The sequence below is a fragment of the Pongo pygmaeus genome, chromosome 19 (genome assembly GCF_028885625.2).
Source record: "Pongo pygmaeus isolate AG05252 chromosome 19, NHGRI_mPonPyg2-v2.0_pri, whole genome shotgun sequence".
Taxonomy (NCBI): Eukaryota; Metazoa; Chordata; class Mammalia; order Primates; family Hominidae; genus Pongo; species Pongo pygmaeus.
Window position 1 is genome coordinate 82357171 of NC_072392.2, and position 27813 is coordinate 82384983.

Sequence of the window (27813 nt, forward strand, 5' to 3'; positions counted from 1 at the left end):
GGTGCCATCAAACCAAACACTCAAAAGTGAACAAACGGACACGTAACTAAGTCACAGACAAAATAAGGCACTTTATCCATGTACTTCAACAATCACAACCATATTCCAACACACACCAACCAATGCTGCAAAGACGACCCATCGGAGCTGAGATCCACGCTACTACGTGTGTGGCAGCTGCTAAGAGGAGCCATCCGAAATGAGAAATGCATTACTTTGAAGCAAGTCCCAAAAATAAGGGCAGAAAGTGAGTGGGGGTGCAGGTGAACAAGGCTAGATACAAACCAGTCCCTGTTGAAGCTGAGTGATGAGTACATGGGGGTTCTTTACATAATACTTCTACATTTGGATATGTTTTAAACCTTCTATGTTTAAAAGTAAAATACAAAAAAAGAAAGAACCAACACATTTTCAAGATGCTCAAAAGTACAAACAGGTTTATCTCACAGCCCCTTTCATGAAACTTAGTTTTCAATCCTTCACAACAATGGAGAGGAAATAAACACCTTTCTTATACTTAAGCAGTGAGGGTAAAAAGGTAGATGATGCATATTCTAAGCCTAGAAAAGTCCTTGAGAGAAAACAGGTTAGATCTATTAACAAAACATCATCACTTTTCACAATTTCCCCTTCTTATGTTTCCATTGCACTTCTGAAGACAGATCTCCAACTCTTCCAGAGTCCCACACACTGCCTAAAGCGCAGGACAGAAAAACCAACTGCCAAAAGCCACACAAAACTCAAGATCAGAAACCAGAACCGGAAACTGTCATGACTATGATACAAGCAACAAATGATTCATCATCCTGAGAAGGCAGTCAAGTCCCATCTGTTTCTCAGGACTCCCAAAAGACGTCCAGGCAGAAGAGTTCTGGGACCCGAGTCAGCCTCAAGTGCCTCGGACATTTACTGAGCATCCTGGCTGCCCAGAGCCCCCGTAAGGAGGTAGAAATCCACTAGGAAGCAAATGAGAACAAAAATTTACAACACAAGCCAGAAGTGCCACAACAGAGGGTGCAGAAAAGCACCTCCAGAACCCAGACAAAAAATGGGCTCACCCTGCTTGAGAAGCCAGGGAGGTAACCTGGGAAGGGGTCTTCACAGATGAACAGGAGCTTGTCTAACATTGCAGGCTGCTGGTGGAGAGGGAGCATGAGCAAAGGCCGGAGGTCTCCAAGGCCTGGTAAGGAGTTACATGGCTGCAAGTAGGGCACCTGCTGGGCAGGGGAGGGAGCCCAGGGAGTTGGGGGGAGGGGGGGTGGCGGTGAGAGACCATGAATGGCCTCACACATGCACTAAGGAGCTTAGACTTGACCCTGTGGAGCAGCACTTCTCAAACTAGCAGTGGTGAAGGGCCAGTTGTTGAAATGGCCAACCCATCCTGGATGATGCTCACGCTCCCTATTTGTCCTTTCCTCATCATTCACAGGTAACACACCACACACACTGGCACAGGCACAATGCCACCACTATAGACAACACCAAGAGCATTTCAGCAGGCAGGGGTACAGCTAGGTCCAATTGGTCTTTTTGGAGGGTGTATCTGAGGGCAGTGTGATGAGTGAACGAGAGGGCTAAGGTGCGAGAGGCATGGATGGTGGTCAGGAGGCTGCTGCATTCATCTAGGAAATGAATGCCAAGAGCCTGGCTAAGGCACCAGCAATGGGGCCAGAGAGGAGGAGTCAGGTTTGCAGGGTCCTTCCCAGTCTACATGACAGGGCTTGGTGACCACTGGGCATCAAGGGGAAAGTAGCACAGTATCATTCTATTTTCTCTAGTTTCTATACTGCTTGGCCGTGATTCTGTCGGCACAGGGAGGAACTGTGGCAAGAGGCACATGTTTGGAAAGAGACACTCAAGTGAGAATAAAATTGTCTTCAAATTTCAAATAACTTTGTTCTGACTCTTCCCTCCTAAGAAATCTCCAGTATGTCCTGTTTTGTTCACCTGCTATATATACTCAGAACCTGGAGTAGTATCTGGATAGCTTTATCATTTATCTAAATGTCCACTCAAGGGACATCTCAGGAGTCTGGGCCCAGCTGGCTAGGAGAGTAGTCATATTGCATATTTAGCAGATTTTCATGACTAGTAAAGAATGGTTCTAATTTGACCCAGCCCTTCATGCCTACTATTATTGGAAAGGAGACAGAAAAGAATAGAGCAGGGTTGCTATAGAATGACCTGTAATTTGATGGGGATTTGAGTGTTAAAAATCAGCATTAACTAGTATTTTAAGGTGAGCTCAAGAAGCCCTACACCAGCCCTGGAAATACTAAAGAAAGTCCTCTCAACTCCATCAGGCCAAAGCAAGCTAATCTAAAACAAAATGTGATGGTAACATTCTCAGTTTGCGTTTGGTCTAAAAGTATAGAGATGAAATATATTCAACTCTATTCACTGGTGAGGTTTTAGAGAAAGACAGACTACAGCCACAAAATCAGTGCTTAGAAGGATGGCCCCTAAAGTAAAATGTCACAATCCAAATGAGTTCCAGAAAACAAAACGCATTTTCTCTATTAGGTATAATTTGCCACTATGGTGTGAGAAACCACCATTTCTGGGAACTACAACACGTTTGGCTGAGGAACAAAAGCACCTGCCAAACCACCACAGAAAGAAAAAAAAAAAAAATGCCCAGTTCGTTGGCTCCTGAAAAAAGTAAACAGCCAAATGGAGTTGCAGGCCTCTATTCTGAAGAACCCCAGTTTGGTGAGTTAAAGGTATGTGTTTGCATCAGCAAGTTTATTCCATTCAACTCTGAATCCCTCTTTGAGACTCAGACCCAAGCTTGTATCCTCTCTTGTCTGGACTAGTGCAGTAACCCCTGCCTGGCCTCCCAGTTTCTTCCTGGCCCCATCTGTTCAGTTTCAACACAGCACTTGTTGATCTTGTAAAGTGGAGGCCATGTGCCTTACTCTGCTCAGACTACTGTAACAAAATACCATAGATTAGGGGGCTTGAACAACAGAAATTTATTTCTTATGGTTCTGGAAGCTGGAAGTCTGAGATTGGTTTCTGGTGAGGGCTCTCTTCTTGGCTTGCAGACGGCCACCTTCTCACCATGTTCTCACATGGTGGAGAGAGAATGAGCGAGCTCTGGTCTCTCCCTTCTCATAAGGACACTCATCCATCCCAAGGGCCCCACCTTCATGATTATCTCCCAAAGGCCCCATCTCAAAGTACCATCACACCGAGGGCTAGGGCTTCAGCTTATAAATGGCATTGGAAGGATGACACAAATATTCAGTCCAGAACAACAGGGCATGTTGCTCCTTGCCTCAGGTTCCTCCAACGGCTGAGGAAAAGCCAATGTCCTCACACCAGCCACTAGGCCCTACACCAGTGGTATCAGTAGGGAGAGCACAGCTCCCCAGGGAATGCTTGAGAAATTGATGAAGGTATTTTCTGGTGGTCACAGAGACTAGCAGACTTTACAGGCACTAAGTGTGGGGGACCAGGGATGCTAGTGGTCCTGCACAACCAAGGACTGCCCTGCATCTGCACGCCACTCTGATGTCCTGCCAGACATTCTCATGGGCCAAAACCCTTTACTAATTGTCCAAGGCTATAGTCTGTTTTACACACAAGCACAAATGTACTTTTTCATAATATACAGAATTTTCTTGGAACGTAACTAGTGTGTAAGGCAGGTAAGGCTGTACTTCTTTTGTTTGAAACACCACCAAGAACAGTTCACCATCCTGGAAATCCAGTTGCCATGGCTATGGTGGTAAACTATCCTGCACTTGTCTCCATCTGCATCAACAGGCACAGCATTTGTTCCTGGGGGGAGTGTCAGTGTGTGTCCGAGCATTTACATGTTATATCTATGTGATTAAAAAAATACTTTCCTATTATTTGTTTTAGATTACCAGTTCGGTAATATGTTTATTTCTTTTTGAAACTGTGTATATGTAGTTTACTGACTATAAATTTTGTTTCAGTAAGCATCTTTATAGTACATGTGAAGTAAAGGAAGCGCTGGGTCCCTCCTGCCCTGTACGACTGGCCCATCTCTCTCCGAGCTGATTTCCTCCCGCCACATCAACTCTGTGCTCCTCCTCTACTGTGCCAGGGACACTCCCATAGTTTCTTTTTTTTTTTTTTTTTTTTTTTAAGGACACTCCACCTTTGACCCGCTATGCCGGCTGTCTACAAGACTCCCTTGCCTCCTTGAGCTCTTGCTCAAATGACACCTTCTCAGTGGAGCCCTCCCTGTTTAAAACTGCAGACTCGCGTCCCAATCTGGCACTGCCCATTCCATGTCCCCACTTCATTTTTTCTCCAAACCTCTCGTCACTAATAAGTAACTGATTTCCTGTTTTCCCACTGGAATGAAAGCTCTATGATAAAAGGGTTTGCCCGTTTTGTTCACCTGCTGTATCCTCAGGACCTAGAGTAGCATCTGGATACCTTTATCATTTATCTATATTTAACAATTTAGAAAAATGTTGAAATCTTTAGTTATAACCACAAGATTAAACTGAAAACTCAGGGTATCTACACATTACCATCTTTAATCTTTGTATAGAAATATAAGTTAAGGCCACTGGTATCCAGGGCTGAACTAAAACATGCCAGTTTATTCTTAGAAAAACAGATCATCATGAATACTACTGGAAATTATTAAGCCGGGCACAGTGGCTCACATCTTTAATCCCAGCACTTTGAGAGGCAGATCACTTGAGGCCAGGAGTTTGAGACCACCCTGGCCAACATGGTGAAACTCCGTCTCTACTGAAAATACAAAAATTAGCCAGGCATAGTGGCGCATGCCTGTAATCCAAGCTACTCAGGAGGCTGAGGCATGAGAATCACTTCAACCTAAGAGGCAAAGGTTACAGTAAGCCAAGATCGCACCACTGCACTCCAGCCTGGGCAACAGAGGGAAACTCTGTCTCAAAAAAAAAAGAAAAGAAATTATTAGACCTTAATTGGATTTATCTAATTCTTCCTTTAAGCGTCTTGTAACTCCTCCTTCCTAGTCAGTCACTAGATTCTACTGATTCTATTTCTGGCTTGCCTCTCACCCTTCCCATCCCTCCTCCCTTTCCAGGTCTGCTTCCTGTTTCTAGTCATCCCACACACAGCTGCTGGAGTCATCGAAAAGTGAGCACCTGTTGAGTCACTCACCTGTTCAATCACATTAACAGCTCCCAATTTCCTGTTCAGTCAGATACAAATGCCTAAGTGCTCCAGTAAGGCTCAACATCCCCTTGTAATCCTCCCCCGCTCTACCTGGAAACGCTAAGCTCCTGCTAAACGGGATCAGCTCCTGCACCCTAGACCTGCTGCTTCCTTTGCTCTTCTCCAGGCCTCACTCCCGACTGAACTCAATTCATCCACCAGGGTTTACCCCCAACACCCCACTTCACAGAGCCTCCTGCCCTCCAAATGGATGTGGGCTCACAGCACATTACTAGTCCCTCTCATGAGTGGTTACAGGACTCGGCTGTGTTGAAGTCCTGTGTTCTTATATTTTCACCATGGGTTTAGACCATGGGCTTCTTAAGGACAAGGTCTGCCTTTTTCATTTTGGTGTCCTACAGAACAGGGGTCCTCAACCCCCAGGCTGTGGACCCACACTGGTCTGTGGACGGGTCCGTGGCCTGTTAGGAACCGGGCCACACAGCAAGAGGTGAGCAGGGGGTGAGCAAGCAAAGCTTCATCTGTATTTACAGCCGCTCCTTGTCACTGGCATTACTGCCTAAGCTCCACCTCCTGTCAGATCAGTGGCGGCATTAGATTTTCATAGGAGTGTGAACCCTATTGTGTACTACGCATGTGAGTGTAGTGTGGCATGTTTCTTATGAGAATCTAATGCCTGATGATCTGTCACTGTTTCCCATCACGCCCAGATGGGACCATCTAGTTGCAGGAAAACAAGCTCAGGGCTCCTACTGATTCTACATTATGGTGAGTTGTACAATGATTTCATTCTATATTACAATGTAGTAATAATAATAGAAATAAAGTGCACAATAAATGTAATGCACTTGAGTCATCTCAAAACATTCCCTGCCCCCGCTCCCCCGATCCATGGAAAAACTGTCTTCCACAAAACTGATCCCTGGTGCAAAAAAGGTTGGGGACTGCTGCTATACAGTATCTCTCACATTCTAGGTTCTCTAAATACAGATTCAATTGAGTTAAAAAGAGGCAAATTCTTTCAGCTCTAAGTTAGAAGAGAAAACAGGTTAATTCTTATGTTTGACTAAGTAACAGACAGGACACAGTTTTGTTGGATACAGATGACATTACTTGCAGCAATGAAGACTTGGAAAAAATCAACTTAAAGCATTATGTGCAGGGGAAAGCAAAGCAGAATGAAGTGGCTCAGGGTGAAGATGTCCTGCCTGGGAACAATGAAACTGAAAGACATGCCCTAACATTCCACAGCCAAAGTGTTTCTCTCAATTCTTGTGTGATTTGTTGATTTTCATCTTTGGACAAAATAGGAAATCCTGAAGTTTGAAGGACTCTGTTTCATTTTAAAAACATTAAAAGGCTTAAATGTGATGGAGATACAGTACAGATGACGTTCTTGGAACCTGTAATAAAACACTCTACAGTCTTCCTGAGGCCACTTACTCCTGAGAGAGCTGCTCTTTGGGCTGCTTAAAGTTCCTGCTGATCCAAGCAGGGCCCATGCAGGTGGGGCAGGATGGCCTGTGGTAACCCAGCTGCCACCATCTATGGACGGTAACGAGGTTTGCTGCTGAATTCACAAGACAATGTGTGACCTTCTGACATATGCCAATATTTTTCCATCTAGCATACTGTTTTGGAACACTTTATTAAGGAAGGAAAAACATTGGCTGCGCTCATGAAAGTAATGAGTCACAGAGTAGTGACGAAAGAGAACGATGCTGTTCAGACCCGAACCTCGGGCCAAATGAGATTTATTACTAGACAGATTAAATAATACAGATGACTCTGAAAGTCCCAAATCCTGGGATTTGCATGGCTTTATCTGGAAAGATTACTTTGGAAATCAAATACAATTTCCCAGCTGTAGGGCTTGACTCTGCTAGTTACCACCAGGAAAATCAGATCATAACATGGACGCATGGTATGTTAACTAAGAAAGAAGCTCAGTCTTTATTCCCTTCACCCTAACAACCCAATAAAGTGGTTAACTTGGATGAATGTCAAATTTTACAGCCCTTTATTATTTCAGCCTCTATAAAAACAAGTGAGTAATTTGAGGTGTTGAGAAGATACCTTCTTGTAATTATGATTACAAGATTCTAATCATGAGACCAAATTTAGTGCAGCATGTCTTCATAAAGACCAACCAGCTAGAGCTATTAATAGAAAAGCCTAGAGCCATTTTAACATGAAGTCTAAACAGAAGCAAAAAAGAAGATAAAATGTGCTTCTTTAACTGATGCACTTAGTGGATAACCACAGCAAAGCTATAAACATCCTTTGAGCAGAATGCCTTTTCCTCTCTTGATCCCATTCTTCTTTATTTCTTATTTATTTTATTAGATAATAAGTAATGTTTTCTCTTTCTCCAGAATACGTTTCTGTGGAACCAGTTAAGCAAATGTCCATGTCGCCCAAGGACCAAATCCAACTTACCTTCTTTTAAAGTCCATTTGATTGAGCCTGTCCTTTTGCTGACAGCATGCAAACTTCCATCCAGCGTTGACACAAACAACAAGGTTTCAGGAAGCGTCACTGTGCTGGTACTTCCAAAAATCTGCAACGAGATGTAGAAGACTCTTAATGTTGATATGATTCTTCACCTTGGGCATGTACAATCACAGACCCCCCACCCCCAAGGTGATCCTGCTAAAACCCTCCATTTTACAGATGAAGAAATGGAAGGTGGAGAGCCTAAATTCCCACTCAGTCAGGACTAGAACCCAGGTCACCTCACTCTAAGCAGTGATCCTGATCCTGCCTGCAGACAGGCAGGCTCATGACCTAACATTACAAGGACAAGAATTCTGAAATAATCCATGGGCAGCCTCCACTGAAACAGAGGGGCAAAGTATGCTCAGCTTTCTGACTTCCTTCTCTTGGGCCTACTCTATTCTCTAAAACCTGGTCATCTCATAAGACGTTATGATAAAAAAGAATGCCAATACCCACGTGCATACACACTCATGAAATTTTAAAAAGCAAAGAATTAGGGGAAAATGCTTAAAGCAAAATAGGAAAAACAGCTTTCATTATACAAAGAATTTATAAAATAAAACACCAAGATTCCAGTAAAGATATGTTATAAAAGTAAATGAATAAAAAGCATAACCCCAAACTGGTCCTCACTTAGAATAAAAATAAAATTTAAATTAAAATGTACTTTTTTTCTCAACAAACTTAAAACAAAAAAACATTTTAAAGGAAATAACCAAAGGCTGTGACATTTCTCATCCATTGCTAGTAGCACTGAAAATTACTAGTATCATCTTTCTGGAAAATATAAAAGTGCTCTTAGTTTTTGATCCTGTAATTCCACTTCTATACTCTAAAGAAATAACTCCAGAAATGGAAAAAGTTCTGTGCACGATGATACTCATGACGTCCCACTTATAAACACAAAAACTGGAAAGAACCAAATTTCCAATAATATCTAAATGGCTAAGATAAATAAAGACATATGTTCAGTGGAATAATTATCATTAAAATAACACTTGGAAAAATCTACAATATAGAAAAATGCTTATACACATTATCAATTAAATATAGAATCCAAGATTTGATAACCACTGTGGTTACAATTATACTGGACAGATTTTTTTTTTTTTTTGCCTACCTGTCTTCTGGCTTTGCTAGGAATTGTACCCTCATTCCACAGGGTTTCCATGGGAGCAGGTGTACGTGCACATGTACACACATGGACGCATATGCAGGTGACAGCTGGTAAGGTTTCCTGGATAAGATTTCCCTTTTGAGGTAGGGGTCCCTTCAGCAACCCCACTCTTGTAATGAGATTTTCTCTTCCTTTGTCACATACTATCCTGAAAATAGCTTTTTCCCCGGGTCTTCAATTAAAAAAAAAACATGCCAATGCAACTTGCTTATACTGCAACAGTTTGAATTCTGGCACAAACGCTATTTTTGAAATACAGAAGTAAGCAGCATTAAATGTAAAAGGACTGGGGTTATTTGTGCATGGGGGCCTGATCCCAGAAGGCCCGGCTACTCTCGGTAAGAACCAGGACGCCTACTTAATCCTTCAAAGGGAAGGCCCCACAGGCTCTCTCTGGGGCAGCCTGAGGTGGCAGGACAAATACTCTGGGGTCCCGTATTCCTTTTCCGTGGTGGAGACCCACCAACGGAGGGAGTGAAATGGCTGCCAGAACTTTGCACATCCCACGTCTTCGCTTTGCCCAGGGCCAGGGCCTGGGCTCACTCCCTGGAATGGGAGAAAGGACAGCAAGCTGTGTTGCCAGCTACCGAGTCTACTCTGTGCAAAGCCTCAAGTCTGAGGAAGAAGAGTGCTTTTAATTGTACCCTTGGAACTAGGAAATTAATATCAGAGTAGGAATCGGCTAGGAAAACATAAGCCTCAAGGGTGGTATCTGCCCTAGCCGGGGATGCAGAGGTCACTGTTTGGGAGTGGTTAGAATTATTTCAGCCCAGAGGGTCCAGATGGTGACAAGCCACCTGAACCACAGGTACCTGGGCCTGGAGAACTGTGGCCCTATGACAAGGCCACCGGGAGTCCATGAGTAAACAGGGGCTGAGTGAATTGGGGCTGTCTGCCACTGAGGAGGGGGAATGGGTGTGCAGCTTGGTGTGGGATGGCTGGATTATGTTAGGTGTGACAGTTTGGAGGATGAATAAGTGAAAGGATGAAAGGGCAAATTATGCATACCTGGGGCCAAGAAGTGGAAATCCCTGCTGAGCCCTCCTCCACCCCGCAAAGTTACCACAGGAATAACCACTCTGTACAACAGGTCTTGGGAGGCCACACAAGAAAGTGAGTTAAACTCTGGGTGGCTAAAGTGGAAATAAGGCCAGGCACGGTGGCTCACGCCTGTAATCCCAACATTTTGGAAGGCCAAGGCAGGCGGATCACATGAGGTCAGGAGTTCGAGACCAGCCTTGCCAACATGGTAAAAACCCATCTCTACTAAACACACAAAAATTAGCCAGGCATGGTGGCATGTGCCTGTATTTCCAGCTATTCAGAAGGCTGAGGCAGGAGAATTGCTTGAACCTGGGAGGTGGAGTTTTCAGGGAGGTTACACTGAGCCAAGGTTGCACCACTGCACTCTAGCCTGGGTGACAGAGTGAGACTGTGTCTCAATAAATAAATAAATAAATAAATAAATAAATAAATGAAATGGAAATTAAACTTCAGAGAGCTCTGTGAATGTGTTTTCTGCCACATGGAAAAAGCTGAATGAGACAGACACAGAAACAGAAAGCAGCCTAAGAAGAAACATGACTGAAAAGACTGGGAGAGCCCACCCTGGCTTCCACAGCTCCTCAGGCCCAGCTAAGTTCTTGCCCTTGGGCTCAGAGACCCTCCAGTCCTTACAATAAATTCCCCTCTTTGCTTAAGCCTGTTAGAATTAGGTTTCTGTCACTTGCAGCCCAAACAGTCCCCACCACACACCCAATGAGGAAAAATGCAGACAGAAAAAGGGAAAAAAAGGGCCAGGCGCGGTGACTCATGCCTACATGTAATCCCAGCACTTTGGGAGGCCGAGGCAGGCAGATCACTTGAGGTCAGATGTTCGAGACCAGCCTGGCCAACATGGCGAAACCTCGTCTCTACTAAAAATACAAAAATTAGCCGGGCGTGGTGATGGGTGCCTGTAATCCCAGCTACTCGAGAGGCTGAGGCAGAAGAAATCACTTGAACCCAGGAGGTGGAGGTTGCAGTGAGCCGAGTTCGCGCCACTGTACACCAGCCTGGGGGATAGAGTGAGGCTCTGTCTCCAAAAAAAAAAAAAAAAAAAAAAAGAAAGGGAAAACAATACTGCAAAATTACAGCAATATTTCTTCTTTTCTCATTTTTTAAACTTCCAATAATATGATTTGCTAGTCTGTAGTGAATTTTTCACAAAGTAGAAAGGAGATGGACAAGCTAGCAGGTAGGAGAGAGGCTTGAATTTAAAGGAGCTCCGGCAAGTGCCTAAGTTCCACGTGAAGCACTTTCCACCTCAGGATAGTAGGCAAGTCAGCCACCTTTGATCATTAATCTCCACCAAACAAGGGACCAGAGTTTAAAAACACATGGGTCTCCCAACAAGAATGTATGCATCCAAGAATAAGAAGTTTGCTGTTATTAAAGCCTACAGTACAACCATAATGAACTAAGTGCCCCCAAGTATATCTTATCACAGTATTAATATTTAAAAGGGTTAATATTTACCAAAACATACCAGTGCTCCTTTGCTACTAGTGGAAGCACTAGTGGAAACAAAAGCCACCTGCCTTGTCTGAGCATCTTGGAAGCCACTGGAAGAGCAACTGTCTACGGTTGGCTTATGGATCAGAATGAAACACTAATCATGGCCGGGACCAGTGGCTCATGCCTGTAATCTCAGCACTTTGGGAGGCCAAGGCGGGCAGTTCACCCGAGGTCAGGAGTTTGAGACCAGCGTGGTCAACATGGTGAAACCCCGTCTGTACTAAAAAAAATACTAAAAAATCATCCAGGCCTGGTGGCAGACACCTGCAATCCCAGCTACTTGGGAGGCTGAGGCAGGAGAATTGCTTGAACCCAGGAGGCGGAGGTTGCAGTGAGCTAAGATCATGCCACTGCACTCCAGCCTAAGCAACAGAGCAAGACTCTGTCTCAAAAACAAAAACAACAACAACACTAATCACATGACTAACTTAGTCTTGGAAAAATCTCAAAAATACAAAGTTTAGAGAGAAGCTGAATTTGGCAACTGAGAATTCTGTCAATCACAGTGTCTACAGAAATGCCACAAAGCATTACAATTGGCAGGTTCTTCTCTTCTCAAGGCTCTCAACTGTACCAAATCGAAACTCCTGGGAGCCACTCGGAACAGTGTTATTCTCTCATAAGGCAAATAAAAATGACAAATTTTCTGGCTTTTTCCCCTCTGGTATTTTTAAAAGCATGAACATGCCTGAGTTCAAATGTAGTTGCTATAGCTAACATGAATTAAACATGCTTCCAGATGCCTTGTGTGATACTGAGCACAGCTGAGAACTATTTGTACCCGAACACTGAAAAATGCTGCTTCACAAAGATGAACTTGTGCCTTGTCTTTGCCCAGCCATTTCAGTCCTCAGTGCTCACTTTTCTCTACAAGCAATATACCCTACGGCACACACACTGGTTTCCAGAGAGCCTGAAAATGGAAAGAAAATGTCGAGTCTGCAGATCTGTTTCAAGTTAACAACTATTTGAAATTTGATTCAGTTTTAAAACTAGTAGTTGGGAGGTTAAAAAAAAAAAAAGTAGAATATATACTCCTGGCTTTGATGGTGACTTGTAGGAAGTAACCAACAGTAACTGTGGAGGGTGGGAAGGGTAGTGGCAGGCATCTAGTCTAGCCTAAAACTAAACATCCATTAGCTAATTGGTCCCCTCAGACATCAGACTCTGTCCAGCATGTGTCACTTAGTGGGCTTCAGCAGTATAAGGGTCCTCACTGCAGCCCTACTCAGCTGGACTGCAGCAGGAGTCTCCCTCCCATGAAAGCCAACACATGACCAGCACTGGATCCTGATGTTCAATGCTCTGATCATAAAGCAATGTTACGGCTGGACGTGGTGACTCACACCTGTAATCCCAGCACATTTGGGAGGCCAAGGTGGGCGGATCACTTGAGGTCAGGAATTCAAGACCAGCCTGGTCAACATGGTGAAACCCTGTCTCTACTAAAAATACAAAAATTAGCTGGGTGTGGTGGCAGTCACCTGTAATCCCAGCTACTTGGGAGGCTGAGGGAGGAGAATCGCTTGAACCCAGGAGGTGGAGGCTGCAGTGAGCCGAGATCACGCCACTGCACTCCAGGCTGGGCAACAGAGTGAGACTCCATCTCAAAAAAAAAAAAAAAAAAAAGCAATGTTACACAAAATCCAGCAGCTTCCCCATTCATAAAATCCACCATTCACTCTGCATTTACTACAAAGATACAGAAGTGGCTATCAACTGCTTATGCAGAGATGATTGAAAGGTACATCACCAACAATTTAATCATTCCCTAATATTGTGAATTCAGCTAATTGTTAGGGCTCTTGCATTAATTAACTACCTATATATATTTCAGGTAAGAAAAAAATATTTTCTTAAATGCCTTCTGAAATAACTTCATTTAGAAAAAGTCTTCAGTAAAGAGAATTATGGACACAGGGGCAGACAGTTGTTCAAACAGCACAAAAACAAACGAAATGGCCTCTAACAAAAAACCACCAGTTTCTAAACTTGCATTTGGGACTGACTGGTCAGGCAGGGAGGCAAGGTCATCAGTGGCTGGAGAACAACCAGCAAAAAACCCACAGCTTCCTGGGCATGGTGGCTCACTCCTGTAATTCCAATACTTTGGGAGGGCCAGGCGGGAGGATTGCTTGAGCCCAGGAGTTTCAGGCCAGCCTGTGCAATACAGGGAGACCCCATCTTGACAAAAAAAAAAAAAATTAATTTGCCAGGTGTGTGGTTTATGTATGTAGTCCCAGCTACTCAGGACGCCAACGAGGGAGGATTGCTTGAGCCTGGGAGGCAAAGGTTGCAGTGAGCCAAGACAGTGCTACTGCACTCTAACCTGAGCAACAGAGCCAGACCCTGTCTCAAAATAAAACAAACAAACAAACAAACAAAAAACACAGGGCTTGATTTCAGCAGCCTTATCACTGAAGTTTTGGCTTGTTTCCACTTACCACCGCCCTGTTGCCCCCTGCAATGATAAGTACAGCAGGGAAGACCCTGCAAGCTCCTCTGAGATGCAGAAGGTATGAAAGCTGAATGTTCCTTATCAGGGGTTTCAGAAATGTTGCTTTTGCCAAAAAAAAATGCAGCTTGTCAATTTCAGACATACATTTCAAGAACTGATTCCCAGGTTGACTACCTGATAACAAGGGTCAGTCAGGGCCAGGTATGGTGGCTCATGCCTGTAATCCCAGCACTTTGGGAGGCCCAGGCAGGTGGATTACCTGAGGTCAGGAGTTCGAGACCAGCCTGGCCAACATAGTGAAACCCTGTCTCTACTAAAAATACAAAAATTAGCCAGGTGTGGTGGTGCACACCTGTAATCCCAGCCACTCAGGAGACTGAGTCAGAAGAATCGCTTGAATCCAGGAGGAAGGCAGTGAGTCAAGATCGCACCACTGCACTCCAGCCTGGGTGACAGAGAGAGACTCCATCTTAAAAAAAAAAAAAAAAAAAAAGAGTCAGAAATAAGATTATTAAAATGGCACAGACTTTTCACTTCTAAGTCAGTGGGAAGATACAGTGTAATGCACACGTGTTCCATACCCACAGTTTTCCAGTGATCTATGCTTAAACGAGGTTTATAATCTCTGCTCCATTTACAAAACTGGAGCATCTTACCAATGCAAAAAAAAAAAGTCGTGTACACACAAACACACAAACACAGAAAACCTACAATTGTGAACAAGAGAGTCACACACTTCTCAGGTGGCATGTAAATGGATCAAGTCCAACCCAACTGTACAACCCTCTCTCTTTTCTTCTTTTTTCTGAGATGAGGTCTTGCTTTGTCACCCAGGCAGGAGTGCAGTTGAGCGATCAGAGCTCACTGCAGCCCTGAGGCTCAAGCAATCCTCTCCCCTCAGTCTTCCAAGTAGCTGGGACTACAGGTGTGTGACACAAGCCTGGCCAATTTTTAAATTTTTTGTAGAGTCGGGAGTTTCACTACATTGACCAGGCTGGTCTTGAACTCCTGGCCTCATGCAATCCTCCCACCTCAGCCTCCTGAGTTGCTGAGATTACAGGCATAAGCTTAAAAAAAAAATTTAAAAAAAAAAGACTTAAAATAAAAATCTTTTCTATGAATCTTCTCCCCATCCCACTTCCACTCCAACAGACCAGAAGTTTATATAATCATCTGGCTAATAATAAAAATTTGTTTTAGGAATATCACACCAATGTCTAGAATTTGTTCAGAGGCTGGTTTGTGTGTGTGTGTGTGTGTGTTTTTGTTTGTTTTGCTAATAGTCCTCTACGTTCATTGGATTACCGTTATATTGCATAATCCCAACTTTAGTTTTATTTATTTAAGGTTAAGAAAACAGCCGGGCGCAGTGGTTCACGCCTGTAATCCCAGCATTTTGGGAGGCCGAGGTGGGCGGATCACCTGAGGTCAGGAGTTCGAGACCAGCCTGGCCAACGTGGTGAAACCCCGTCTCTACTAAAAATACAAAAATTAGCCAGGCATGGTGTAATCCCAGCTACTTGGGAGGCTGAGGCAGGAGAATCGCTTGAACCTGGGAGACGGAGGTTGCAGTGAGCCGAGATCATGCCGTTGCACTCCAGTCCAGCCAAGGCGACAAGAGCAAAACTCCATCTCAAAAAAAAAAAAAAAAAGAAAGAAAGAAAACCATTCCTCCAAACTAAAAATACTTACATAATTTGAGCAAGGACAATAGAATATCATACAATACCATGTGTACCTCAGTTCTTGGAACATGCAACCTGCCAACAACAGCCAGGCTGCCTCTTGCAGTGCAGGGTTCCTTGCCAGGATTCAAATCTACTGGATGGTTGGCACAGAGGTAAAGCAATAAATTGGCGTTAAGGTTCCTTTTAGTTGGCTAATGAATACATATTACAGTATTAAAGGTAAGACTTGAAACAGGTTATGCAAGTGAGAGAAGGATTATATAAGAAAGATTTCCAAGATATTTTGTTTTACTGCCCAGTTAGGACATATGAAATCTTGAGAACAATTAAAAGTGCATGTTGCTAAATGTAGAATAATGATTTCAAGTGGATTAGAATGTGCTAAGGAATTAGAGCTTATAATTATTAACCTCGGCAATCATGCTTGGAGGTGGGAAGGGCATGCTACACAGGGGAATATGCCTATGCCAAAGCACCTATCAAAAAAGGCAAGATAAGGCTGATCCACCACACATGTGGATGTGGTGAGGGGTGCTGTCTAGATGGATAAGAAAGTAGGGGTTAATAATGAGTAATGGCAAATAGACTGGATTATTCTTCTGGCTATAACCGGCTGAAAGCCACAGGATGGATCAGCTAATTTTAAGAGATACCAGTAAGACACTTTCTGTCATGCCATAACAGGACACTAGTCCTACAGGGTTTCTTACACACACACACACACACACACACACAGGCTCGCTGTCTCTCTCATAGGACACCAGTCCTACAGGGTATCTTATACACACACACACACACACACACACACACACACAAGCTCTCTCTCTCTCACTCAACCTGTGCAGTAACATCAAAACAACAGGAAGAAGTACCTCAAAATGGTATTCTATAACACAGACCCCTGAAAGGCACTAAAGGATATTCAAAACGAGGACATCTGTGTCTACAATTCTTCTACTTGCAGCAATATTATCTATCTCAGACCATAAACTCAAAGCCTGGCCATTTGTGATTCTCTGCTTTATAAAGGCAGCCAGCAGAGTACCGCTTTCTAATACCATTTCATCACATAGTAGGAGACTGTCTGATCATGGCCAAAAAGACATCAAAAATTCACCAAAGCAGTAGAACACTGAAATCAGTGCCTAGTAAGTGCAAAGGCCCATGACATAAAACTCTCTCAATGATTAAAGCAAGCCCTCAGAGTAAAAGCCTCACAATGATCAGGAGGGGCTCAACTCTCCACTCACAAAGGACTATCTTTGAAGTTAAGTAAAGGCCTAACTAAGACAGATACAAAAAAATTTTGTTTTGTTTGTTTCTTTGAAACAGGGTCTTGCTCTGTCACCCAGGCTGGAGTGCGGCAGCACAAATCATGGCTCACTGCAGCCTCGACCTCCGGGCTCAAGCGATTCTCCCACCTCAGCCTCCCGAGTAGCTGCAACTACAAGCATGCACCATTATGCCTGGCTTTTTATTTCATTTTTTGTAGAGATGGGGTCCTACTATGTTGCCCAGGCTGGTGTTGAACTCCTGGGCTCAAGCAATCTTCCCGCCTCACCTCTCAAAGTGCTGGGATTACAGGCTTGACCAGCTGGCCTACAAAAAAGATTTTTATTCAAATCAAACCCTGTTCCCTGACCCTCATCTCATTTACACATACTACAGCAAAGTACTTATACCCAAATAAGGAGATTTCTATGCAGCCACCTGAACAGTAAGTAACAGAAATTTCACTACTTTTAATCTCCCGTCTATGGAAGAACATTCAGAACCGAATTAAAACATCAGCCATAGACACAAACAAAAGTCTTACTGTTTTAAAGATTTCAGTCCACTAGTAAATCATTCCAAATTCTGTTATAATTCGTTTACCTGCGTGTAGGTCAGCAATAATCCATCAACCATACAGTTCCTTCTAACCAGTCTATCGACTATTATGTTTCCTGATATTAAGTCAATAAAGGCAACCATGACATTTGCTTTGGATGGGAGTCAAGTGTCTAGCTGGGATGCAGTAAAGGCCAAGGCCTAACTGAACAGCACTGTGTGGTTTCCAAACTAAGCAGCTGAGAGAGTTAAACTTTCAGTGTTTGTGGCAAGTCTGGCGTATGGTGTAATTAACCACCACCCAAGACAGTTAGGACTCTTCTTCAGTTTAGGCTACTGTCCTCCTTTAATAGGTCTGATAAAAAAAAAAAAAGTACCTCATAAATCCACTGTATTCCTGAATGCAAAGGTATGCTACTTTTATAATAGGTGAATATAGTTCCCCCCAAACTGGTTTTGGGGCCTGGGCTGAGTGTCTGAGTTCAACCATTTGCAGTTCTGTTTATGTTCGTAGTTGCTCTGCCATCATCTTATATTGCCATCATTGGAAGAAGAAATATATCTGGACATGAATGGTGCTACATGAAATCCTTTTCCCTGATGTGGTTAGGAAAACAAGCCCTTTTTCTTAGGGTGGTATCAAATCCCTAAGGTCCCTCAGGATACCTGGGGAGCTAAGCCAAATCCCACACTTTACATATATGAAAACTGAAACCCAAGGTTACATGCTCATTTAGTGGCTGAGCTTTAGAATGCAGGTGTCACTAGTCTATTTTGTTGTCTTTGCTAAAGGGAAACAACATCAACTGATATCTAGTAACAACCGAGAAACGTATTGGGCTAATTTACTTTAATGGAGAAACATCCTAAACAAACTAAACTAATACAGGCCTGACAGACTATAAATTTGTATGTGCACCATCAGCCTTACAAAAGGCCAAATTTTATCCATTTGAATATGTCTACTTATGTGCAGTTAGATCTACTATTAAGAAGTCCTGGCTGGGTGCAATAGCTCACGCCTGTAATCCCAGCACTTTGGGAGGCCGACGCAGGTGGATCACCTGAGGTCAAGAGTTCGCGACCAGCCTGGTCAACATGGGGAAACCCCATCTCTACTAAAAATACAAAAAATTAGCTGGGCGTGGTGGCGGGCACCTGTAATCCCAATTACTTGGGAGGCTGAGGCAGAAGGATCACTTGAACCCGGGAGGCAGAGGTTGCAGTGAGCTAAGATCGTGCCATTGCATTCCAGCCTGGGTGACAAGAGGGAAACTCCATCTCAAAAAAAAATAGAAAAAAAAAGAAGTCCTCATGTAGAAACCCCAAGGGAAAAAAAATTTAATTACATACCAAGTTTTTCAGTCCTGGTAACAGCAACTAATCTGAAACTGTCAATTTTGCTCCTCATATTTAGTTAGGAATTTCTTGCAGGGGACAGTAGAGGAGTAGACAGGAGAGTCAAGTAGAAAGTGGAAAAATACTCTAGTTAAATTAAAATTATCTACAAACAACTGTATTTATGACATAATTGCTACCTACACTGGCCAGATGTTGCCAAACTTTAGGCTAGAAAAGAAGTACTATGAAATACACCCCGAGTTGAGATATCTGGCTTGACTGACTTCTGCCAGCCAGGACCCCCATTGTTTGAAGTTGATTTGAGGATCACACACTTCTCTACCGGCCCAGGCCACCATACCACCTTCCTCTCTCCAATTAGCTGGATAATCCTTTAAGTCCATGCGGCTCCACACAACGCAGATCAACCAGTAGGGACTGTTTACTGCTTCTGGGATGTGTAATTTTTGAGATGAAAACGACCGAACAGATTACCTTACCCAACCCTCTCATTTCACAGGAAAAGAAATCAAGGCTCAGAGAGGTGAAGTGACTTGCCCAGGGCACCACAGACAGTTAACCATAGACACAGGACTGGAACCAAGGTCTCCGCCTCCCCGTCTAGTCCTTTTGCCCACTATGCCACACTATAATTTCACTACTTTAAATCATGGTTCACTGAGGGCCAAAGCCTAAATTACTTCAGGCCTGAAGCTCCCCCTTTGAATCCTGCTGGGGTAGATGAAGATCAGCACTCCACTTTGATATGAGGGTTGGATCTTTTGGATGAGACCAAAATGTAATTTTTAGAGTCTCTATAGAAACCCAATATACCAAATGGCACTGCAAATTATACAGGGAGGGGTCTTTAAAAAATGTTCAGCATGAAAATTCCTGAGATCCCACTGTACATCTAAGTGGGTGGGAATAACACAACAAAAGGTCAAAGGTCACAGCTTTAGCCACCATAAAAAAAATTCCTACAATACACACTTACCCAAACCAGTCTTTTAAAAAAAAGTTTGTTTTTATTTTTTACACTGACATAGAAAAATTATATATACTTATGGTGTACAACATGATGTTCTGATGTATGTATACATTGTGGAATGGCTACATCAAGCTAATTAACATATCCCATTACCTCATATACTTATCATTTTTTTGTGGTGAGAACATTTAAAATCTACTCTCTTAGCCATTTTCAAGTATATAATATGTTGTTATTAACTACAGTCACCATGTTATATAATAGATCTCCTGAACAGCCCAGTTCTAATGGTTTTAAAAAATGTTCTTTGATGAAGATGATGATAATGTAGCCACTGCCAATTCCTTTGATGAAGCCAACATTCTTTTAATGTCAGTGCCAAGGAAACACGCATTACTGATCAGCACAGGACAACTCCTTTGAACTGTAAGGACCATTTTAATGACCAAGCATAAACTGATGGGCCCCACACAGTAAGCTATGACTGCTTCACTTGGTAGGAATAAGATGCTCACACAAAAGAAAGCATATTCTGATACTGACTTTTTCATGTCAATATTACATCAGATTTCTGTAATTTCAGCACAGGTTTTCTATTATCTAGGCTTCCCTGAGAGGCGATCTTTATGCATCCTCACACGTTTGAATAGAGATTGGAAAGCACAAGAAACTGCTGGGAAGACTGTGCCGGCACAACCAAACCTTCCGAGTTGAGGCTCGAAAACAGGACTCAGAAAAAGGGGCAAAGCATGAGGAACCGGCCAAGAGCGAACAACGTTGCTTTCTCCAGCTTATCAAGTGGTCGGCAGGAAACAGAAGCAGGAAAGAATTACCAACCAGAAGATAGCAAACCTATGGGCTCAAAGAGGAGGCCTTTCCAGACATCAAAGGAAGAACTCCCTCATGAAAAGGGAAAAATGGCTGCCCCAGGCAGGAATGGGCAAGGGACCATATTATAAAATATTTTTTAAAAGTTTGTTTTTATTTTTTACATTGACATATAAAATTTATATATACTTATGGTATATAACATGATGTTCTGATACATGTACACATTGTGGAATGGCTATAATGATCCTATAAAGGATATTCTCTGCTGTCATTCTCAGTTTTCCCAGCAATCTCTCTTTCTAAAGTCACTACCCCGGTCAGGCTTCTGCCTAGCCTGGAGGTCATCCAATCTCTTTTTTTTTTTGAGATAGAGTTTCACTCTTGTTGCCCAAGCTGGAGTGCAATGGCGCAATCTCGGCTCACGGCAACCTCCACCTCCTGGGTTCAAGCGATTCTCCTGCCTCAGCCTCCCGAGTAGCTGGGATTACAGGCACATGCCACCATGCCCAGCTAATTTTTTGTATTTTTAGTAGAAACGAGGTTTCACCATGTTAGCCAGGCTGGTCTCAAACTCCTGACTTCAGGTGATCCATCCACCTCAGCCTCCCAAAGTGCTGGGATTACAGGCATAAGCCATCACGCCCGGCCAGGTCATCCAATCTTATCACCATCTTCTCTAGGCCCCAGAAGTGGACCTGGGCATCTGGATTGTGGGGCAAGGTGGCTAAGCTTCCACATTTGTTTTTTCTTTTAAAAACTGAAGAATAGCAACATCTCTCTAAACACAAAGCAAAACAAATATTGAGAATTTCAAAAGTAAGAGTTATACAAATATTAAGGGAGATTATTTAATTAAAAAAAAATTGGTGGCAGCCAAAGAAATCATCAGGAAGTAAACAAAACTCAAAAACCTGATAATCCACTGCTCCTCATCTCTTACCTCCATTGCTACTCATCTCTTACCCTCATGGGCAGACAGCAATAATGTAACAACTGGTGCTAGGAGACAATCAGGAATAATTAAGGAAGAGTTAAAATATGTTTGGCTCGTGGTGTTCAAGAAGGAAGCAGTGGCTGGGTGCAGTGGCTCATGCCTGTAATCCCAGCACTTTGGGATGCCAAGGTGGGCAGATCACTTGAGGTCAGGAGTTCAAGACCAGCCTAGCCAACATGGTGAAACCCCATCTCTACTAAATACTCAAAAATTAGACAGACACAGTGGCACACACTTGTAATCCCAGCTCCTCGAGTGGGTGAGGCAGGAGAATCACTTGAACCCAGGAGGTGGACAGTGCAGTGAGCTGAGATTGCACCATTGCACTCCAGCTTGGGTGACAGAGCGAGACTCTGTCTCAAAAAAAAAAAAAAAAAAAGAAAGAAAAAAGAAGAAGAAGAAGGAAGCAGAGTATAACTGCTGAGGAGACTGTCAGTAAACATTACTACATTTTAAGTTATGGGATTGTATTTCAATCATTTGGAAACTCACCTATGATGCTGCTGCTAAACGATTCAATAGATACTTGTTAAGTTCAGTGTAGTTCCTGAGCAGTATAATGTGGTTGTTAAAAAGGTAGATTCTGGAGCCAGACCACCTCAGGCAATCACTTACCTCTCTGTGCCTTCAGTTTCTCATCCATAAAATGGGGATAATGCTAATTAACTTTAAAAAGTTGTTGGGAAAAGCTTCTGCACAGCTGAACACACGGAGGTTCCTGATGGGTGGGGCATTCCCCAAGGGCATGAGAGCTCCATGCTCCTTCCCGCATGCCTTGCCCTATGCGTCTCTTCATCTGTACCCTTTATCATAAACCAGTAAATGCAAAAGTCACCAACTCTAGTCTAATTGGAGTGGGCTACACACAGACTCTTAGGCCTGGTGTGAGGCTCACACTGTCTGCTCTGGTAAGACAAGAGATCATCAATGCTGGAGACCACAAACTTGGGTGTGCTCTGGAGGTGGAGGCTTAATCTAGCTGAAAGAAACCTCTGGGAATGGATATCCGAAGATCTGGCCTTAATATATTTCCACTGTGACTAGCAGGCTTTTCTCCCAAGAAGGTGATCCAAAGGATGATCTAAACAAAAGCTGTATTTTAAATATTTTAACAGTTACTGGTTAGTTGGTTCCCTGGCTATCTAGTTACCAGTGCGGCATCATGCAGTGACCTATATGTTTAAGCTGTTAAATGTGCTACTCCCACCAATAATGAGATAGACTTTCATGAAAATTGTGCAGCTGTGTGGATGTTTGTTTTTATGTTCCCTTAACCACTGCATATTGCCATCGAATGAGATGGATCAGTGGATATTTTAGGATGAGGTTAAAAACATTTTATTAAATTCAACCATGATTTGCATTACTTTTGCTATCCTAGACCATTACAAATTATGAATAAAACAAGTATACATAATTAGTGGCTCCAAGTATTCGCAGAGTTAAACATTTCCAGCTACGGCCAAATCTCTCTGATATCTAACATTTTATTTTTCCAGAGCATTTTGCCCTTTACGTAAATCTTTTTTTTTTTTTTGAGACGGAGTGTCGCTCTGTCGCCCAGGCTGGAGTGCAGCGGCATGATCCCGGCTCACTGCAACCTCTGCCTCCCAGGTTCCAGCAATTCTCCTGCCTCAGCCTCCTGAGTAGCTGGGATTATAGGCACGAGCCACCATGCCGCCAGCCAATTTTTTTGTTTTGTTTTGTTTTGTTTTTGGAGACAAAGTCTCACTCTGTCATCCAGGCTGGAGTGCAGTGGTGAGATCTCAGCCCACTGCAACCTCCGCCTCCTGGGTTCAAGCAATTCTCTGCCTCAGCCTCCCGAGTAGCTGGGATTACAGGCGCCCGCCACCAGCTTATTTTTGTATTTTTAGTAGAGACGGGGTTTCACCATCTTGGCCAGGCTGGTCTTGAACTTCCGACCTTGTGATCCACCCGCCTTGGCCTCCCAAAGTGCTGGGATTACAGGTGTGAACCACCGTGCCCAGCGACCTTTACCTAAATCTATGCCACAAAGTCATCTGTGTCCCTAGAATAATTCCATGGGCTTTTAAAGACTGTAATAAGAAGGTAAATGCTAAAAAAAAAAAAAAAAGCTGTTGCAAGGAGAGTTGAGTCAACATAAGTAAAGCTCTTAGAATGGGCCTAATATACAGTAAGCATCATGTAAGTGTCAGTTATTATTATTCATTAAGAACTGTATGAGACACTATGATCTAATCACAACAAATGAGATCTGGTTTCCTGCTTTCATGGAGCTTACAGTCCAATAGGAGACCCCAGTAATCAATAATGACACAAACATAAAATGACAAATTGTAGTAAGTGCCATGAAAGGGACATACTGGAAACTGCGACAGCATAACAGAAGAAGAGCATCTGGTCTTGTGATGGTGGGGGAAGCACAGTGTTAAAAATGATGTTTGAGTTAAGATGTATAGGAAAGGGAGTAGGAAAGAAGAATTTCCTGGGCAGAGGGAATAGCCTATGCAAAATTCTGAGACTGCAGAGAATGTGTTGTGTTTGAGAACCCAGTGGACCAGTGTAGCTGGACAGGGAAGGCAGAGGGGATATGGGACACAGTGAGGTTGGGGCAGAAGCCCCAGAATGGAGTGGGCCACAAGAGTCAGAATCTTTTTTTACGTGTCTTATTTGTTATCTATGCAGCTGAAGGAAAGAACAGGAAGGTTGCCGTTCACATTGTTGTAAAGCCACCTGGAAGAAAAAAAAGCACTCTCCCTAAGGTGAGGCGTGTAATACACCAACCACAATCTGTTCACACTCTCGGTGAGTCTCCTCCAGTGTTTTAATTTATACTAACATTCGACTGATGTTGCCTAGCTGGTTTACAGCTGAATATTAGCAGAACACATCAGAACTTCGTAGGAGAGTGTAGTAAATATGGCTGTTTTTGTGATGAAATGTGGCCTTCAGGACAAACCCCAATGCAGGTTTTCTTGCTTTATGAGACTCCTCATTTGAGGGGGAGCCATTTCTCTGACTAGCCATCATGCATGGAATCAGAAAGCTCCCTCTGAAGGGCTGAGGAGTTAAACCTGTACCTTCCTATCTTTTTAATCTTCCAGGCTCCCTATCTGCACAGTACCTGCAGTCAGTGCCAGGACTATTTTCATTACAAGAGGCAGAAATCTTGGGGATACTAAACTTACAGGACAAGGTAAGTCATTGGCTCATGGTCTCACATTACTCAAGTAGGCTGGCAAGGACTTCAGGATTTGCCAATCTCTTCCAGGCACTCCCTGCCTCATACTTCTTCCTGTTGGCTGACTCTTCTATTTCAACTCCTGTGTGCTAGTTCACTTACTCCAACCCCGCCCCTAGGCTGGACTCTTATTCTACATATATACAGAAAGAAGGGTCCTGTTACACACAAGGGAATGCTGCCCCAAGGCCTGTAAAACTCCTGCCTTCAAGGGGTTTGCCGTCTAGCAGGAGAGTCGTGTAATGCAGAAAAAAAGATGGCAAGTTACATGGCTGAGCTTCCCGAAAGCTGACTTGGCAGCATACCCAGGTCCTGCCCAGAGCAGTTCCAAGTCTGGTCCCACCCTACCCTGCTCAGCTGTCTTCTCACTCCTTGCCCTAACCTGTGTCCATATAGCTCCAAAACCTGTTATTTTATCATCTCAAAACTCTTTGGTTTAAAAAACAAAACCAAAGTTCCTCAGGTATCCTCATGAGTCTGGAACATACAGATGCTTTTGGGGTGAATGAAGCTGACAGAAGATGAGGTGGGCACACAGATGCATGTTCTGGTTTGAGCTCTGGGCAAGTCATTAGATTTCTCCGGGCATGGGTTTCCGAGAAAGTAAGAAGCCTGAGGTGGATGGTGGCTGCAGCTCTGAAGCATGACGATCCATGACTTACCAGACCCTCATCTCTCCTCAGGCTTTGCTACAGCTTCTTCTAGCCCCAACCAATCAAAACATGCCCAAAATCCACATAAGAATTTGAGAGAGTTTAGGAGTCCTGATGCCTTTGAACACAGTCATTTCCAATCCTGGTCTTGCAACATCTAAGTGTCTCTGCTTATCTCAAAATATTGCAACATTAGAAATTAGTAATAATATGACTCACTTTAAGGTTTAGGATGGGGAAAATAAATACCACAAAAATCAACTAATGTTATGTGGGACCAGGTGGCTGACTCCCAGGCACACATACCTACTATAGACTCTAAAAGCAACCATCTCCTAAACTGAAAGGGTGATACCTTTTCTTCTGCCAACCATAAATCAGATAAGTGATTGAACTTTTACCAGGCACCGAAAGCCCCAGAGATTTCCAAGCACTGAACCATCAAGATCAAGATAACTTAGGGTCCGTTTTACAAGCAACTGTGGCTTGGTTCCCAGTTACTTGAGCACCAAAACTACAGATAAACTTGTTCTTAATCTCCACATATAAAGGAAACCGTTTTCTTCTTTGCAAAACCAGCTCATGGCAAGTGGAAAACGAACCCTAACAGAATTCTAGAATAAGGTCACTGGATTGCTCATAACGAGGTAGTACCTTTAAAGGTCAGAGATTCCCCAAATTTGTTCTTACAACTTTCTTACTGCATTTGAATTTATCGGGAGATGTTATAAATACTTCTACAATGGAAAAAAATGTAATCTTATTTAATGTAAAAAAAAAAATAACACACACACACACACGCATACCCATTTGTGTATTTGGGAGCACAGCCATCACAAAAATCAAAGAATGGTTGGTTCTGACCCCTCTGAGTTGTGGGGGTTTTCTGAGGTTTCCCTGACAGGATTTAATGTCTTATCACGTTATCCTTAAAAATCAACAACGTGGCCAGGAGCGGTGGCTCATGCTTGTAATCCCAGCACTTTGGGAGGCCGAGGCAGGCGGATCACAGGGTCAGGAGATTGAGACCATCCTGGCTAACACGGTGAAACCCCATCTTTACTAAAAATACAAAAAAAAAAAAAAAAAACCCCAAAAAACCGGGTGTGGTGGTGTGTGCCTGTAGTCCCAGCTACTCGAGAGGCTGAGGCAGGAGAATGGCGTGAACCTGGGAGGCAGAGCTTGCAGTGAGCAGAGATCGTGCCACTGCACTCCAGCCTCAGCGACAGAGTGAGATTCCACCTCAAATAAATAAATAAATAAATAAATAATAAAAATTCTTTTAAAAATCAACAATGTGGCCAGGCGCAGTGGCTCATGCCTGTAATCCCAGCACTTTGGGAGGCCAAAGCAGGTGGATCACTTGAGGCCAGGAGTTTGAGACTCACCTGGGCAACATGGCAAAACCCCGTCTCTACTAAAAATACAAAAATTAGCTGGGCGTGTTGGCACATGGCTGTAATCCCAGCTACTCAGTACTCAGGAGGCTGAAGCATGAAAATCGCTTGAACCCGGGAGGTGGAGGTTGCAGTGAGCCAAAATCACGCCACTGCACTCCAGTGTGGGTGACATAGTGAGACTCTACCTCAAAAAAAAAAAAAAAAAAGAAAGAAAGAAAAAGAAAAAGAAAAGAAAAAAGAAATAGAAAGTAAAGAAAAATCAACAATGTTCATACTCAGTCCCTCATATTTGCTCAGGATTTTCAGACATACCTGAGGACTACCAACACCAGTCCTCCAGAAGATTAGACAAGAAACAAACGGGAGCACCAACCTGTACATTACCCCAACACTAAGTGAGGTGGTGCTATTTGGAGTGCAGGAAGGGATCTAGTCTACGAGAGTACAGTGGTCAGGGAGGGCCCTAGGCCCTATACAAGACAGGTGAGCGACAGCCAATGAAACCACACCACAGTGTGTGACAACTTACAAGGCCTCCATCTCCCTTGCTCTGCTCTATGTTTCTCCCCTACAACCCCTGCAGAATTTTATCACCTTGTCACATTCTATATAATGTATTTACCATGCTATTGTCTATCTCAACCAACAAGGTAGAAGTTCCATGAGGGCGGGATCTTCGTTTTGTTCATGTGTCCCAAGCATCTCAAACAGTGCTTGGCATAAAATATGTACTCAAAAAGTTGATAAATAAATGGATGAACAGATGAAATTCACTGCATTCAAGAGCTAGGAAGCTGGCAGGCTCAGAGCAAAGCAGCCCTCCCATCTTCTACCTCCCCGTATGAGGCTGCACCAGAAAAAGAGGTGGCTGGGGGACTAGTCGCTTTCACCTAAATGGTGATCCTAATTTGGGAAGACATTTGGAAACAGGCCCACCAAAGAGATTTTCTGGTTCCACTGCTTTGTTTTACAGATGAGGAAGCAGAGGTGGAAATAACTCATTTGCCCAAAGTTGCACAGC

At 43.4% G+C, this 27813-nt stretch overlaps 1 protein-coding gene across 1 annotated transcript in view; it reads right to left on the reverse strand.

The window, feature by feature from the left end:
• ERN1 (endoplasmic reticulum to nucleus signaling 1) overlaps window positions 1-27813 on the reverse strand; it is a 90894-nt gene that overhangs the window by 51121 nt on the left and 11960 nt on the right. Inside the window, exon 2 of the mRNA XM_054459013.2 lies at window positions 7591-7711. Within this exon, the coding sequence (XP_054314988.2) occupies window positions 7591-7711 (121 nt within the window). The remainder of the gene's footprint in view (window positions 1-7590; window positions 7712-27813) is intronic.